At 42.1% G+C, this 16,053-nt stretch overlaps 1 protein-coding gene and 1 pseudogene across 1 annotated transcript; one reads left to right on the top strand and one right to left on the bottom strand.

The window, feature by feature from the left end:
* Positions 1 to 251: 251 nt before the first annotated feature.
* LOC127766081 (oryzain gamma chain-like) lies at positions 252 to 1,344 on the bottom strand (annotated as a pseudogene).
* Positions 1,345 to 8,153: 6,809 nt separating this feature from the next.
* On the top strand, positions 8,154 to 14,600 carry LOC127767565 (ubiquitin-activating enzyme E1 3-like). Its single transcript, XM_052292941.1, has 7 exons — positions 8,154 to 8,326; positions 8,416 to 8,715; positions 9,817 to 10,034; positions 10,731 to 11,525; positions 11,606 to 12,474; positions 12,642 to 13,074; positions 13,698 to 14,600. The coding sequence occupies exons 2-7, from the start codon at positions 8,433 to 8,435 to the stop codon at positions 14,292 to 14,294; spliced, it is 3,195 nt and encodes a 1,064-aa protein (XP_052148901.1). The 5' UTR covers positions 8,154 to 8,326; positions 8,416 to 8,432; the 3' UTR covers positions 14,295 to 14,600.
* The last annotated feature ends 1,453 nt before the right edge of the window (positions 14,601 to 16,053 follow it).

Here is a 16,053-nt window from a genome sequence, read left to right as displayed (position 1 = left end):
TACATATATCACAAAGGAGCATTAATACATAATTTTCTAATCAGAGTGTTTCAACTTATCATTCCAATATTCCCAGACAACAGAATGTATATCACAAAGGAGCATAGATGATTTTGTAATCAGAGTGCTTCAGCTTGTTATTGCAGCAGGCTCCCTGCTCGATTGCGGCAGACAATAAGTTGTCATCGAGATCAAAATTAGCATGTTCTATCCTGACTCTCCTAATATTATTCTAATTCAGCCCTTCATCTCTAAAATGCAATGCCTGCAAATGTAACATCAGGAACAATGGTTCCAATGATGTTGGCACTGTCCATAATGCCACGCCCACCATTATGGTACTCAGGACCCCAGTTGTTCTGGTAATCGAACAACCCAGTCCTACCCTGTGCTCCATAGCCGTAGAGAAGTAGGGCATGGGTTCGGACGATCGGGGAGATCATGGTCGATGGTGCGGATGGGACGCGATAAATTTCGCCCTTGGCATCCTGGAACGAGTCGTCGTAGGCGAACCATCCGTACACTGGACCTCCACAATGGATAAGCGTCGATGATCTCGCTGGACGCACCTTCGTGCCAGCAGTTGCTCTTCAAGTAGAGTACTCGATAATTTTCAATCTTGTAATTGGGCAGACCCTGAAAGAGAAAGAAATAATAATTCAAAGTGAACTCCAGTAATTAATTAGCTAGTCTAGTAATGCACACATATAGGAGTACATGCACGCGCGCGCACACACAATGTGTGTGTGATTGGTACGCATGGATCCAGTAATTATGTATCTCAGTCTCTCTCGCACCTCCACATTCTTGACGAAGCCTGTTCCCGGGGGTGCGGCATCATACGCTTCCTTTGTCGTGACACCAATGTTCTTCAGTATTCTGAAAGCATTTTCCTCCATCATGACCAGCCTCTTCTGGTTCAAATTCGGGGCATCATCCAATTGGTCCCTGAGGATGTCGAATGATTCCACCGCCGCGTGAGCACCGTAGAAGTCTGCTTAATCCAATTTCAACGTTGGTTTTCTACAGAAAACTTAGGTCCCCCAACAACTCCCCCCACCCCCCCCCCCCCCCAAAAAAAAAAAAAAAAAAAACTCCCCCATCCAATGGGCCCTATTTTTGGGGTTGGGCTTAGGGTTGGGCTTCAACAGAGCAAACAAAGAACAAATAGAGATCAGGAGACACACCACACGTGTCGATTCAAGCAAGCAAGAAATAATTTGGGGTACCTTCAGGAACATCCGATTAAAAAAAAAGGAAATACTTTGGGGGAGAGATTGGGAGAGTAGTAGTACGTGCTGTCCACGGGCTGTCTCGTAACCGGCGGAAGGAACGGGACGCCATGCGCGTCGTTGCCGTCCCACGCGAAATGGCAGTCCAGCCTGGGACCTCTCGCCGGCGTCATGGTGCGGTGGCGGTGCGGTGCGGTGGTGGAAGAGGCGGACGGAGGAGAAGCTGATGAAACACAGCACAATGCAAATGCCCTGACTGAGAATGAACAGTCGTAGCTGGTTTCTTTCTTTCCATCGAGCGGGTCGTCTGTGTCTTTTGCTTCTTCTTTTTTGCTCTGCACTGCACTGCCAGTGCCAGTAGCTGCTGCTCGAATCCCAAGCAGATACTACCCCCCAAAGTGGCAGTATGTACAACTTTTGAACCATGCATTTTCGAAATAAACGTGTGGGTGGTACACTGCACGGCTGCACCCGAGTGCAAGCTCGGCGCCGTGGAAGGCTCACCATGGGCAATCTTCTTGTTCACGGGCCCCACAACGTCTCCCCAAAGTCCCAAGTCCCCCGACTAGCCTTGGGTATCTTTCTCTTTTGCTTTTTCTTTTCTTTCTTTTGTTGGTGGGGGGTTGTTGGTTTTGATACACAAGGAATTCGACCGTACGTGCAATTGTTCTAGTGATCTTTAATTACTCCCTACCGATAAAGTGATTTGGTTCGCTTGGAAACCCTATGAAAATGTTACTTCCTCCATTTCACAATGTAAATCGTTCTAACATTTCTCATATTCATATTGATCTTAATGAATCTAGATAGATATATATGTCTAGATTCATTAACATCAATATGAATGTGAGAGATGCTAGAGTGACTTAGAATGTGAAACGGAGAGAGTACTAGTAGCAAGTTTTATCACCACCAAATAAATTTGGTAGAATACATTTGTTATTACCTATGCACAAATTTGTCTCTACCCAAATAACTACTACTATTTGAAACTACCAAATCTTTGCTAGGGCACAAAATGACACCCGGCCGTTCACTCAATCTGATCCTCGCAACAAAGATTGTTGCATTGTAATCATGTAGTACATTCCATATGACTGAATGAAACCATCCTTGTCAAGTTAATTAATTGTGTTTAATCTAGTATACAAACTAAATTAATACTCATATGCATGCATGCAGCCATGCACAAGGACAATGAAGCTAATATCGGCGCCTGCATGCATGGTGAGCACATATAATTTAAAAACCTCTATAGGAAAAATCGTTCCTTTTCTTCAGTTTCTTTCCCTGAAATTTCAGCATTTATATATTAAAAAGCATACGATAGGCAGAGTGGTTGCTATGCGTTGCATGTGATTCGTACGTAGCTAGCAACAGTCCCTGGCTCTCATGCATGTTCTCATGCAGCTAGCTACTTCCATAGTCGGAGACCACGGCAAAGGTTCGTCGTCGTTCAACATATATCTTGTACTTACTCCGTTTCGAAATATTTGACACCGTTGTCTTTTTAGCACATGTTTGATCATTCGTCTTATTCAAAAATTTAAGTAATTATTAATTCTTTTCCTATCGTTTGATTCATTGTTAAATATATTTTTATATAGGCATATAATTTTACATATTTCATAAAAGTTTTTGAATAAGACGAACGGTCAAACATGTGTTAAAAAGTCAACGGTGTCAAATATTTCGAAACAGAGGGAGTATATTGTTTTATCGTGTGGCCGTGCTGAATTCCATTCCCAAGCTGTCGTCGTCCATCGGCGCGGTACAGGCGGACAGCAGCGCACATCCAGGTCCAACTCCGGCAGGAGCTAGCGCAACTGCTCTTCGTTCTCGCTCCCGCGGCCTCTTACTGCGGCCGCGCACTCGGTGGCGCCTCCGGCCGGGTGATCGACGCCGTCGTCCGCCTTCGATCCTCTTGGAGAGCCGCGGCACGACGAATAATACGCCGCCTTTGCCGTGCGCGCCTCCACGCAGACCGCGCGCGGCGAGCGATATATATATATATATATATAGACCTTGCAAAGCACGTACCTGCATGCTTCTCCGCGCGCTCCGTCGGTGGCGTCGTCGAGGCCGTACTCGATCGGTCATGCACCACCCAAGCCTCGTGCATGAGAACGTGCGTGCCGACCCCGACGGCGACGCCGCGATCGACGGCTCGTACGTAGACACCGTAGGGGAGAACTTCTGGAGGTACCCGACGCTCGAGGCGGCCATCGCCGCCGCTCACGTACGTACGGCCTTCTTGCCACACTCCGACTTCCACACGCTCTCGCCGCCGGCGCCGCCGATCGCGCGCTGGCCCACCCTCCCGGAGCAGAAAGAAGTAGCAGACGCTGCTGGTCCCTTTTGGGTTAATTCCCGGCGCCAGTCTGTGCTCGCTGACGAGTTCCGCCGCCGGATCGCGGGGAGTAGACGTCGGCGTGCGTGGTTGATGAGAGACGTACGATCCTCGAACTCGAACTACGGGACCCTTGCATTGGCACCTCCTGACCTAGCTTGTTCCCAAGTTCATCTTTGCTGAAGTGAAAACGGGTCCAGATGGAATGTGTGATCATGTGTCTCTTTGTGTGTTAAGATTGAACCAGGTATGTTAAGTTACAGGCCATCAGATTAATTGTTGTTGTTGTTGGTTTACGTTCAGCCTAGGTGCAGCTGAAAAGATTCTCCTCCTGTTGGTTTGGGAAAATGATTTCATCCCTAGAGAAGAAGATAATCCTGTATGTCATATAAATAGTCATAAAATTTTTTTAAAAATGGTAAGATAGATTAATATAAATTATATCAATCCACAAACACGCAAGTTAAAATTTTACTTCGTCTACAAGTTGTAACAAAAATAACAAATATAGATGCGAATGTACGATAACTATTTTCAGTTTAATTTGTTGTTTTTGTTATAACTTGTAGAAGTCGTTTGTGCAGTGATATATTTCATATACTAATCTATGTTGTCTTTGTAAAAAAAAATTTAATAACTATTTAGATGGTTGAAAATCTATGTCCCTGTTGGTTTCTCTTTTCGCTATTGCACGGGGCTGCAAGTTTGGTTCATTGTAATGGTAGGTTCTGTTTAATTAGTCGCTTTTGTTGACAGAGCCACACAAATAATTTGATAAGTGTGCACGCAACACTTGTGAGGTTTTACATATGCTAAAAAAATGTGAAGCAGCTAAGGCTTGTTAGTGAAAAACACATCTTCACATCTGCGCGCGTTTTGGGTAAAAGAACAAAATAATCTATTAACTTACGGATTTGCTAAATTTGTTGCGCCATATTTTTGTTGCTAATCACATTAAGATTTTAGACCGCTGATGCTCCGTTGAGATTCGTGTAGTAGTAGTACGTGCGTAGGCTGTAGCGGTATACAGGAACCACCTATTTAATACTAGTAGAAAGATATAGGAATTCACATAAACAAATTTGAGTACCAGTAATTAGTATAATGCTAGTTACTCCCTCCGTCCCATTTTAAGCACAGCCATGATTTTTCATGCACAATTTTGATCGTTCGTTTTATTTGAAATTTTTTTAAAAAAAATTAAAAACTTAAGTCACGTACAAAATAATATTCATATTTTATCATCTCATAATAATAAAAATACCAATTATTAAAAAATTCAAATAAAACGAATGAGCAAAGTTGAGCGCGGAAACATATGGTTGCACTTAAAATGGGACAGAGGAGGTATATACCATAATTACTTCATATTTACACTGTAATTACATACTAATTAGAGTGTGTGTATATATATATATGTGTGTGTGTGTGTGTGTAATTTTAGTGAGTTTAGGGACTTTCAATGTAAATACATGCTGCCGATTTTTTGGTGAAAAATTGACGCCATAAAATATAGCTACTCCCTTAACTTATTAATGTAATAGAAAAGAAGCCTCCACGATTGCTTTCACAGCTTAGAAATTCCAACATTACTCGGAGAAAAATAAAAAGAAGTGTCCATATTGGAATATAATTTAAAATAGTTTAAATTCGGAATTAGAAAATAAGAAATATTGAAAAAGGAGACTAGAGTCGATATAGGAATATAATTTAGAGCTAATAAAAATTCGGAATAAAAAATAAGAAAACTAAAAGAAGAGGTTAGAGACCATATAGAAATAGAACCTATAAATAACTAAGGAATATTGGAAAAAACAATATAGAGTCCATATATGAATACAATCTAGAAATGACTGAAATTCAAAATTAGAAATAAGGAACATTGAAAGATAAGTTTAGAAAGATAAGTTTAGAGTGCATATAGAAATACATATATAATTTAGATCTAATTGAAATTCGTAATTAAAAAAAATAAAAAATAAAAGTAGAATATAGAGTCCATACAAAATTACAACTTAGAAAAAAAAACTAAAATTCGAAATTTAAAAATAAAAAGTATTAGAAAAAGAATAGAGAGTCCATATAGAAATACAACTTAGAAGAAGTTAAAATTCAAAATTGAAAATATAAGAAATATTAGAAAAAGAAATTCATATATGAATATATGAATACAATACAATTTGGAATATAACTGAAATTCGGAATTTAAAAAAGAAATATTGAAAGATGAGTTTAGACTACATATAATAAAAAAACAATTTATAAATGAGAGAAATTTGGAACTACAAAATAAGGAATTTTGGAATAGGAGTCTAAAGTTTATATAGAAATACAATTTATAAATAACCAAAATTCGAGATTTTAAAATAAGGAATATTAAAAGAAGGGTTTAGAGTCCGTATTGGAATAAAGTTTGTAATAACATGACTACTGAATTAAAAAAATAAGAAATATTAGAAGATAAGTTTAGAGTCTATATAGGAATACAATTTAGAATTAGCTAAAACTATAATTTTAAAATAATTAATAAATATCATGCATATCTTACTACTAATATCATGTAATAACGAAAAAAGGATGAAAAAACAAAAAAAGGAAAGTCCGATTCAATTCGACGCGGAGAAAAAACATAAAAAACGTAAGGCTTCCGTTCGTCCGTCGCCCATAATACGCACCCCCTCTCAAAATCCCAAACTATCATAATCCAAACAAAAATAAAATCTCAATCCAAATCGGAATCATCACAAAATCATCCAAAATAGATCATAGGACAAGAGATAATCTAAACGGACCATAAAACAGATCACATAGGAAAGGGAGGGGCGAGCGGGAGGACGTTGCCGCTCCTCGCCAGACCTCCACACCGCGTCGCTGCCGGGAGCTGTTGACCGGCTACTGCGCCGAGGATCCGCCGCACCGCCATGGAGCTGCTAACTAGCCGCGTCGTCGTTGCGCTTGGAGGGATCCGCCGACTCACTGACGTACTGCCGTTGCTGCGTCGGGGATCCGCCACGCCGCCGACCAGTCGCACCGTTGTTGCGCCGGAGGGATCCGCCGACCCGCAGCCATATCGCTATTGCGTCGGGGATCCGCCGACCTGCCGCTGCGCCGGGGAGAAGCCGAGAGAGAGACGGAGGAGCCATATTCTGAGCCACCGCGCCGCCGGGGAGCCGCCGACCCACCGGATCTGGCGAGGAGCGGGCGATGGCGGCACCCCGACGTGGATGAAAGGGATTGCCGATGCGGGGAGTGAGAGCGCCGGTGGGGGGGAGGGGTGAGTAGCGTTGTTGGTAGGGAGATTCTGAGAGGTAGCGGTGCCATCGGTGGGGAAAGGGGAGGGAAGGGGAGGGGGAAAGGCAGCCCGCTGTGGGGGGTGGAAAGGTGAAACTAGGGTTTGGGTTTGTTGCACCAGTGCTTTTGATATATTTGGAACCGATTTGAGCCGTCCATCAAAACGAATGGCTCAGATCGATCCCGCATTGGGCCGCTGTGCTGCTGGGCCACCTCATGGGCCGCATGGGCGCGATCCGCATAGAAGCAAGACGGAAGTTTTTGGGCCGGGCTGAAATCAGTTTATTTCTCTACTAAGTATTTTTTATTTTTATGAAATAGCATTAGTATATTTTCTTAAAGGCTCATATCATGAAAAACTAAACACTAATCAGCTAATAGTTTACCCGTTGCAACGCACGTGTATTTTTTCTAGTACACTACAGTATGAATATTACATATTAGTTAGTCTAGTCAAGTTAGTACATAATTAAAAATTATATCAATATTTTAATACTCTCTCTATCTCATAATATAAGGCACGGTCAAACTTGGCACGGTCTTCAAAACTAATCTTATTATAACTACCTTAAAGTAAATTTAAATATCAATCCGATGATATTAATTTTAGCAAATAAAATTTAATTTATATTATAATAATTGTTGGTCTAATGTTTTTAAAGTTGAATATTGGAATATGTGCACGACTTGTATTATGGAAATATTATGGGATAGAGTGAGTATATTTTAATAATAAAATATAAAAATATATACTATTATATAAAAAATATAACGATACTACCCGCTCAATCAATATGTACATGCTACCATGCTAGTTTCACCTACTCCCTCCGTCCCAAAAAAAAAGGCAAACCCTGGGTTTTCGTGTCCAACTTTGACTGTCCATCTTATATGAAATTTTTTTATAATTCGTATTTTCATTGTTGTTAGATGATAAAACATGATTAATATTTTATGCGTGACTTGTCTTTTTAATTTTTTTCATAATTTTTTCAAATAAGACAAACGGTCAAACGTTGGACACGGAAACCAGGTTTTGTCTTTTTTTGGACGGAGGGTGTATTGTTTTATCTCTAGTCGTACATATGGCTAAACAAACGGCAAAACATGCGAGTACGCCACCTTCACACCATCACAGCCGTCCATACCAGCATCCAACGGCCACGATCCTCCCTAATCCTCTCCTCTTGTACTCCTGTACCATCCATCCCCTCCCTCGCTTGCCCAGCTTGCCGCAAAACCCCATTCCCCACGCCACGCGACTGTTATATATACTCTTCTCCGCCGGCATAGCATCCAAGCCGAAGGGAAGGGAAGGGAAGAGGCAAGGCACAACCATCCACAGGGTGGCGGCGCCGCGCGGAGCGAATCCCTAGCCGCCACCTTCCGATCGCCCGCATCCGGATCGGTCTCCGTTCTTCGATCCGTACTCTGCTCCGATCGCCATTTCCTGGTTCGTCCTGGGGGTTTTGGTTTTTTTTTTTTTTATTTTGAGTTTTCTTTTGGATGTTTGATTCGATTCGGTGGTGGCGATCGATGCAGGTGGTCCGTCGCGCTATATGCTTCCGACGAAGAGAGCGGACGGCGCTGAGGCTGAGAGCAGCAGCGACGCGCCGGCGAAGAAGGCGCGGGTAGGGGGATCGGCGTCGGAGGCGGAGGCGATGGTGGCTGGGGAGGCGGGCGGCGGTGGGGGTGGGGTGAGCGGCAATGGGAGCGAGGTGGCGGAGATCGACGAGGACCTGCACAGCAGGCAGCTCGCCGTGTACGGGAGGGAGACGATGCGGCGGCTCTTCGCGTCCAACGTCCTCGTCTCCGGACTGAACGGGCTTGGGGCTGAGATTGGTATGTGTCTCCCTCGATTTCTGATCTGGATATTTAATTGATACTCGCTTAGTAGTACTTTGTTGGTGTGATGTTGCTTACAGTTAGTTTTGCTGAAGTTTAATCTGTTTGATGTTTTTATTGTCATGTGGATTATTTTGGTGCATCACAACATATTTAGCAATGCAATGCGCAGGCATGTTAGATTTGTTGCACTGATGAATAAAATTTGGATGTTGTTTCTCATCGGTAGACAGTACAGAGAAGCAAACTAAGTGATGGCCTTAGATTGCGCATTTGAATTGAGTTTCAGGTGGAACTTACAGGAATGTGGATGCTGTTGTTGTTACTTTCTATTTGCGGATTTGGGGACATTTTGTTGCTTAAACCTTTAAGGGCCCGACTGTTTTTATTCCGTAAATCTTGTTTGGTGTTCTTTATGGGTGTAGGATGTATGTACATTGATAGCTCTATATGTTCACGATTAAAAAGGCAGGAACACCACTACTGACATCTGGTTGCTTTGCTGCTATGAAAACTCTGACCAATGCCAGGCTGCTGGTTTCTTTGGTGATACTACCTGATGTTAGTACTTAGTACTTTGAGTTCGAATTACGATTTTTTTAGACTTGTCCATTGGCTAGGTTTGGGTGTTAAAATGGACAGATGGCTAGTCCTAAGCCGGATATGTACCATTCAGCTTTGGCAGCGAGACAGGAAATAATTTGATCCAGCTGCCTTGGATATATTTGTTTTGATGCTAGCATTTGGCTACCCTTGCTCCCCCAGTTAAATAGTATCTGTTAGTTTTATTGGGATTGCTTTTTTGTTCAAAACATTTGTCCTCTCATGAAATTGAAATCGAGGTCTATTCCATTTTCCCGTTCCTGCCACTATTATAAAGTTTGAGACATGTATTGATGTACCAGATTGATGAATTATAATTTTTCCTTGGGAAGTAACATGGCCATTAATGTGTGGCTATATTCTTCGTATGTACGTGCACACATGCTAATGCTTGCGTGGCTTGTTGTTATTGGTATGGTATTATCATAACTTTATTATGACATGTGTCTATGTGGTTTGTGTGATCTTTGAAACTAACAATCTTTTCCCATACAGCGAAGAATCTTGCTTTAGCGGGTGTTAAGTCTATCACCCTACATGATATGGGAAATGTGGAAATGTGGGACTTATCAGGCAATTTCTTCCTATCTGAAGATGATATTGGAAAGAATAGGGCTGTTGCTTGCACTGCAAAGCTGCAAGAACTCAACAATGCTGTTCTTATATCTACTCTGACAGAAGATCTGACCAATGAACACCTCTCAAAGTTTCAGGTCTGTTAACTTTTCACTATGATAAAATCTGGTACTTCCATAAACTTCACAGGTTGCAAATCTACCTTTATTTTTCTGTGAATTCTGCTTGAAGTGACATGGAAAGTTATTATTTAGTTTTGTATGGTGAAGTTAATCTCGGTTTTACATGGTAAAAGGTTACTGAACTCACACTGGTCTTTTGGATGATCCTCTATTTTTCTGGACCCTGGTCTACTTTTCTAGACCTACTGTAGTATTTTTGATTCAATTGTACACCCTCCGCCCCGTAAAAACCAAACCTAGTAAGGGATGTGACACATCCTAGTACTATGAATCTAGATAGAGTACTACGAATCTAGATAGAGGCGTATCCAGATTCGTGGTATTAGTATGTGTCACATCACGTACTAGGTTTGTTTTTTATGGGATGGAGGGAGTATGTGACATGGATGATGTGACAATCTATATAACTAGCACTATCTATTCAAGTGACCTGAATGTGAGCTATTAATAAACCTTTTATGACTGAAGCAAATATTTTGCTAACGCTACACTGCCTACACAGTTGGCTGTCACCACATAACTTTGTTATTCGTAGTATTGCTATTAATCTTTGGTTTGCACTGTGTAATTTTGATTAAACATCCCTGTGTTTACCAGCTATTATACAAGATATGTTTATGTACTAAACATGCTTCTGGTTTTGATTTACAGGCTGTTGTTTTCACTGACATAAGTCTAGACAAGGCGTTTGAATTTGATGATTATTGTCGTAACCACCAGCCTTCAATTTCTTTTATCAAAGCAGAAGTTTGTGGTCTTTTTGGTAGTGTATTTTGTGACTTTGGGCCTAAGTTTACCGTTCTGGATGTTGATGGTGAAGAACCACATACTGGTATAATTGCATCCATCAGCAATGACAATCCTGCAATGATATCCTGTGTTGATGATGAGCGCCTTGAATTCCAAGATGGTGATCTTGTTGTCTTCTCAGAGGTCCAAGGGATGACAGAACTAAATGATGGCAAGCCAAGGAAGATAATAAATGCAAGGCCATATTCATTTTGCATCCAGGAGGATACAAGTAAATTTGGTATTTATGCAAAAGGTGGAATTGTTACTCAGGTGAAAGAGCCGATCAACTTAGAGTTCAAGAGTCTCAGAGATTCTATAAGAGAACCAGGGAATTTCCTTTTGAGCGATTTCTCAAAGTTTGACCGTCCTCCTCTTCTGCACTTCGCATTTCTAGCTTTGGATAAGTTCAGGAAAGAATTTGGGCGATTTCCTGGTGCTGGCTGTGACCAAGATGCTCAAAGGTTTATTGAGTTTGTTGCTTCTGTCAATGAAGCTACAATTGATTACAAGATGGATGAGCTTGATGGGAAGTTGTTACGAAATTTTGCAAGTGGTTCTAGAGCTGTTCTAAACCCAATGGCTGCGATGTTTGGTGGCATTGTCGGCCAAGAAGTTGTTAAGGCATGCTCTGGGAAATTTCATCCTCAATACCAGGTGCATTTTATGAACTGTAAACTCTTTTATGGCTGAAGTAAATATGTTGTTTTTGTCTGATATAACTCTTGTCTTTGCAGTTCTTTTATTTTGATTCAGCGGAATCTCTACCAACCTATCCATTGGACTCAAAAGACTTGAAACCATTGAATAGCCGCTATGATGCTCAGATATCTGTTTTTGGTTCTAAGCTTCAGAAAAAGATGAGAGATGCCAATGTTTTTGTTGTGGGATCTGGTGCTCTTGGGTGTGAATTCTTGAAGAATCTTGCTTTAATGGGAGTATCTTGTGGCCTTAAAGGAAAGCTAACTATAACAGATGATGATATCATTGAGAAAAGCAACTTGAGCCGCCAATTTCTGTTTCGTGATTGGAATATTGGGCAGGCTAAATCTACTGTAGCAGCTGCAGCGGCTAGTGCTATCAACTCCAGCCTGCATATTAATGCTCTTCAGAATCGTGCCTGTCCAGAGACTGAGCATGTGTTCCATGACAAATTCTGGGAGGGCCTTGATGTCATCATCAATGCACTTGATAATGTTAATGCTAGGATGTACATGGATATGAGATGCTTGTACTTCCAGAAACCACTTTTGGAATCTGGAACATTGGGTCCAAAATGCAATACACAAATGGTAATTCCTCACCTTACTGAAAACTATGGAGCATCCCGAGACCCTCCTGAGAAACAGGCACCAATGTGCACAGTCCACTCTTTCCCACACAATATTGACCACTGTCTGACATGGGCTCGTTCAGAGTTTGAGGGTTTGCTAGAGAAAACTCCAAATGAAGTGAACTCTTTTATTTCCAATCCAGCTCAATATGCTGCTGCTATGAGAAAGGCAGGTGATGCTCAAGCAAGGGAATTGCTCGAGCGTGTTTGTGAATGCCTTGACAAGGAGCGATGTGATGGATTTGAAGATTGCATTGCCTGGGCTAGACTGAAGTATGATCTATTGTCTCTATACACTCATCTTTTAGTGGATCCAATAATTAATTTTTTTATTGTTTCACTTTCCATTTTAGCTACATGAGTATGATTTTGGCTTAAATATATAATCCAACAAACTCCCTTCAAATGCAATGCAATAACATATCCTTTGTTTTGACCAGATTTGAAGACTACTTCGCTAATCGTGTGAAGCAGCTAACATTCACATTTCCTGAAGATGCGGTCACTAGCACGGGTGCTTTTTTCTGGTCTGCCCCCAAACGGTTTCCTCGCCCACTGCAATTCTCTACTGTGGATTCATCTCACATTCACTTCATACTGGCTGCTTCCATATTGAGAGCAGTGTCATTCGGGATCTCCATACCCGACTGGGCAAAGAACACAAGTAATCTGGTCGATGCTGTTAGTAAGGTTGTAGTGCCTGAATTTGAACCGAAGAGTGGGGTTAAGATTGAGACAGATGAGAAAGCTTCTAACATCTCTAGTGCTTCTGTTGATGATGCTTCTGTTATTGAAGATCTTTTAACCAAGCTGGAAGCATCTGCAAAAAAATTACCTCCTGGATTCCAGATGAAGGCTATTCAGTTTGAGAAGGTTAGTTACTTAGTTTTTTTGGTAGCTTCTTTGTGAGCTGTTAAGACATTCTTTGGTACAAAGTTCATTATTTGAAAGTGTTTCCACGCTGGGAAACAACTGATTTTCTGTGGATATCAACTGATGAAAAAATTCACACCTGATAAGCAAAATATCAACAAGACGTTGCCATGTGCTTTGTACTGAATCATACAGCTTAGTTGCCATATCAGTTTCCTTCTTCCCTTGTTAATAGTAATCCATTCTTGACTTCTGCCCTTCCCCGTAGAAAAAGAGATCCAGTCAGCATTTGTGGAGAGAATGAGAGTCATTTATCCCTTACACATTAGCTTTTAGTCTGTTTGATTTACTGGCATCTAATAAATATATGTGGTTTTCCTACCTAAAAGGGCTGTTGTTGGGTGTGATATGCGCTTTATTAACTTACCTCATTATTTTTGGTGTGAAGCATGAATTAGACATTTCATGTTTTTTTAACCAGGGGCATTTCTCGGTTCACAAGCCATGAAATTTGCATATTTTATAGGCATTTCTGTCAAAACTTTCTAGGTTTGTGTAATAAAGAAAACACTCCATGAACAGAAGTGATTGGTTTTGCTTATACATCATACATTGTTTTACAGGATGATGACACAAACTTCCACATGGATTTAATTGCTGGGCTTGCAAATATGCGTGCAAGGAACTATGGTATTCAAGAGGTCGACAAGCTGAAGGCGAAGTTCATTGCAGGAAGAATCATTCCGGCGATCGCAACTTCGACAGCCATGGCAACAGGACTTGTGTGCCTTGAGCTTTACAAGGTTCTGGCTGGTGGGCACCCCGTCGAAGACTACCGCAATTCGTTTGCTAACTTGGCAATACCAATGTTCTCCATGGCTGAACCTCTTCCACCCAAGGTGATCAAGCATCAAGACATGAGATGGACCGTATGGGATCGGTGGTCTATCGAGGGCAACATCACTGTCGCAGAACTCCTCAAGTGGCTGAGTGACAAGGGCCTGAGCGCGTACAGTGTCTCCTGCGGCACTTCATTGCTTTACAACACCATGTTTCCGAGACACAAGGATCGAGTGAACAAGAAGCTCGTGGATGTCGCCAAGGAGGTGGCGAAGGTGGACGTTCCGGCATACAGGAGGCACCTGGATGTCGTCGTTGCCTGTGAAGATGATGATGGGAATGACGTCGACATCCCTCTCATCTCCATTTACTTCCGGTAGGTAGGATCATTCCTGTAAAAAAAAAAGAGGTGAAAATAGATTGAGCATTCGTAAGTCTCTTCGTCAGTTCGCTCTTTCTATGCATTATTTAGTAGCCAGTGATCGCCGCAGTGTGTTGGTTGCTCGTGGCGATTCTCCTTGCCGTTTTATGTGGGTGTTCTCCCTTTGCTGTTGCATGCCGACTATTTGCAGGTGTGCAATGCGGCCCATCTCATGGATGTTTTGTTGACTGAATGCATAATATCTGCAATTGGATTGAGGTGTTTCCCACTTTTTGAGTCCCACCCAAGCTTTGGCCCTACTACCACCTGCAGTGTTAGTGTTTTCAGTGTGGTCTACTCTGCCGCACGCTGGAAGCAGTCATCAGTTGGCCATCAGTAAATGCTGTTCTTGATTGGTTGGCATTTAACAATGGTAAGTTTACCTGTGTTTACTAGTATGCTCCCTTCGATTAATTTTAATCAGTTCTGAGGCGTAGTTGCACAGGTGTACAAAGAAAAAGTCCGAACGCTAACACAGTGCACACGATCTGATTGCGTCCGGCGCATGCGTCGCGGTAGCAGAAGAGTGCGCGCTTGGTGCAACCAACGCTTTCCTTGTTGTTCACTCGACCACCCGTAGAGTGCAAAACATCATCATCATAGTGCTCCACTCACATGCATGGGGACAAATGGACAATGCAGTGGGCAGTGGCCCGTGATCTTCCACTCTAAAAAGACACCAAAGCAATTGTTTTCTGCGGCATCGTCGTGATGTACTAGTACAAGTGGCGAGTTGCAATCTACTACTGCTTGCTAGTACTAGTAGGTTTGCTTCCCAACTGTGTATAGCCGCACCGTACAGGTATGCATGGATTTCCCGTTCAACAGTCCACGACTCCACGAGCGAGTGCCTTCAACACCCCAACCAACATGCACCTCACGAAGTCACCACTCACCACTGCATTGGAGACTTGGAGTACTAGCGTCAAGAACACCATGGGTGTCCAATTATATCTTACTAATCTTATAGAAGTAGAATGTACCTATTTACTTTTAAGGATGAGTGTACGCCATGTTATAAGCGTTTGTGTTTGAACCCTATATCTTAAAAATAAAGAGGAGAAAAAATATACTCTCTCTCCATTTCACGGAGGGGTACCTCCTAGGTCCCCTCGATCTCGATCTGACGATCCCAAACACGACGACCAACAGGGAAGGAGCTTAGCTGCTGAGCGTGAAACGAACGAGCATACAACGTGTAATTTGGTAGTAAACGCCCTTTTACTACCTCTCTTGCAATCTGGCCCTCTCTAATGGTGCTCAGTACTAATTCCACCGTGATCAGCTAGTAATTGTGTATCCTACGGTTTATGCACTCACACCATTTTAACAAGTATAGACTCGGTTCGTTCCGACGATACACAAGTATATTATATATTATAAAATAAGAGTGAAATAATTAACTCAGATCAGTAGACTTTGTAACGGTCGACGACGTGATCCCTCAAATTAATAAATTACGAGCTCATTAGTTTACTGTGATGATCTCCTATCCAAATGTCTGCCATTGGCTGCAAATGAATGCCATATGTACGTGGTGTCATGTGAGGTCTCTAAACTAAGTTGTGCATATTGATTCTACTCAAAGTACCACTGGGAGGCAGTACAAGTAGTAGTGTGGTTAGTGGTTACTGATCGCGGTCCAGCAGCTGAGGCGTCATCATCGTTTGTGTTCGGGAGTTTAATGGCGATAGCGGCGTCTCGTTTCTTCTTTCACG

This window comes from Oryza glaberrima, chromosome 3, assembly GCF_000147395.1.
Source record: "Oryza glaberrima chromosome 3, OglaRS2, whole genome shotgun sequence".
NCBI lineage: Eukaryota > Viridiplantae > Streptophyta > Magnoliopsida > Poales > Poaceae > Oryza > Oryza glaberrima.
This window is presented reverse-complemented; position numbering and strand designations above follow the sequence as displayed.

Coding starts and splice junctions, on each gene's coding strand:
- LOC127767565 (XM_052292941.1), top strand. CDS start 8,433: ATGCTTCCGACGAAGAGAGCGGACGGCGCTGAGGCTGAGAGCAGCAGC. Junction 10,035..10,730: donor AACACCTCTCAAAGTTTCAG/GTCTGTTAACTT, acceptor TTTGATTTACAG/GCTGTTGTTTTCACTGACAT. Junction 11,526..11,605: donor AATTTCATCCTCAATACCAG/GTGCATTTTATG, acceptor TTGTCTTTGCAG/TTCTTTTATTTTGATTCAGC.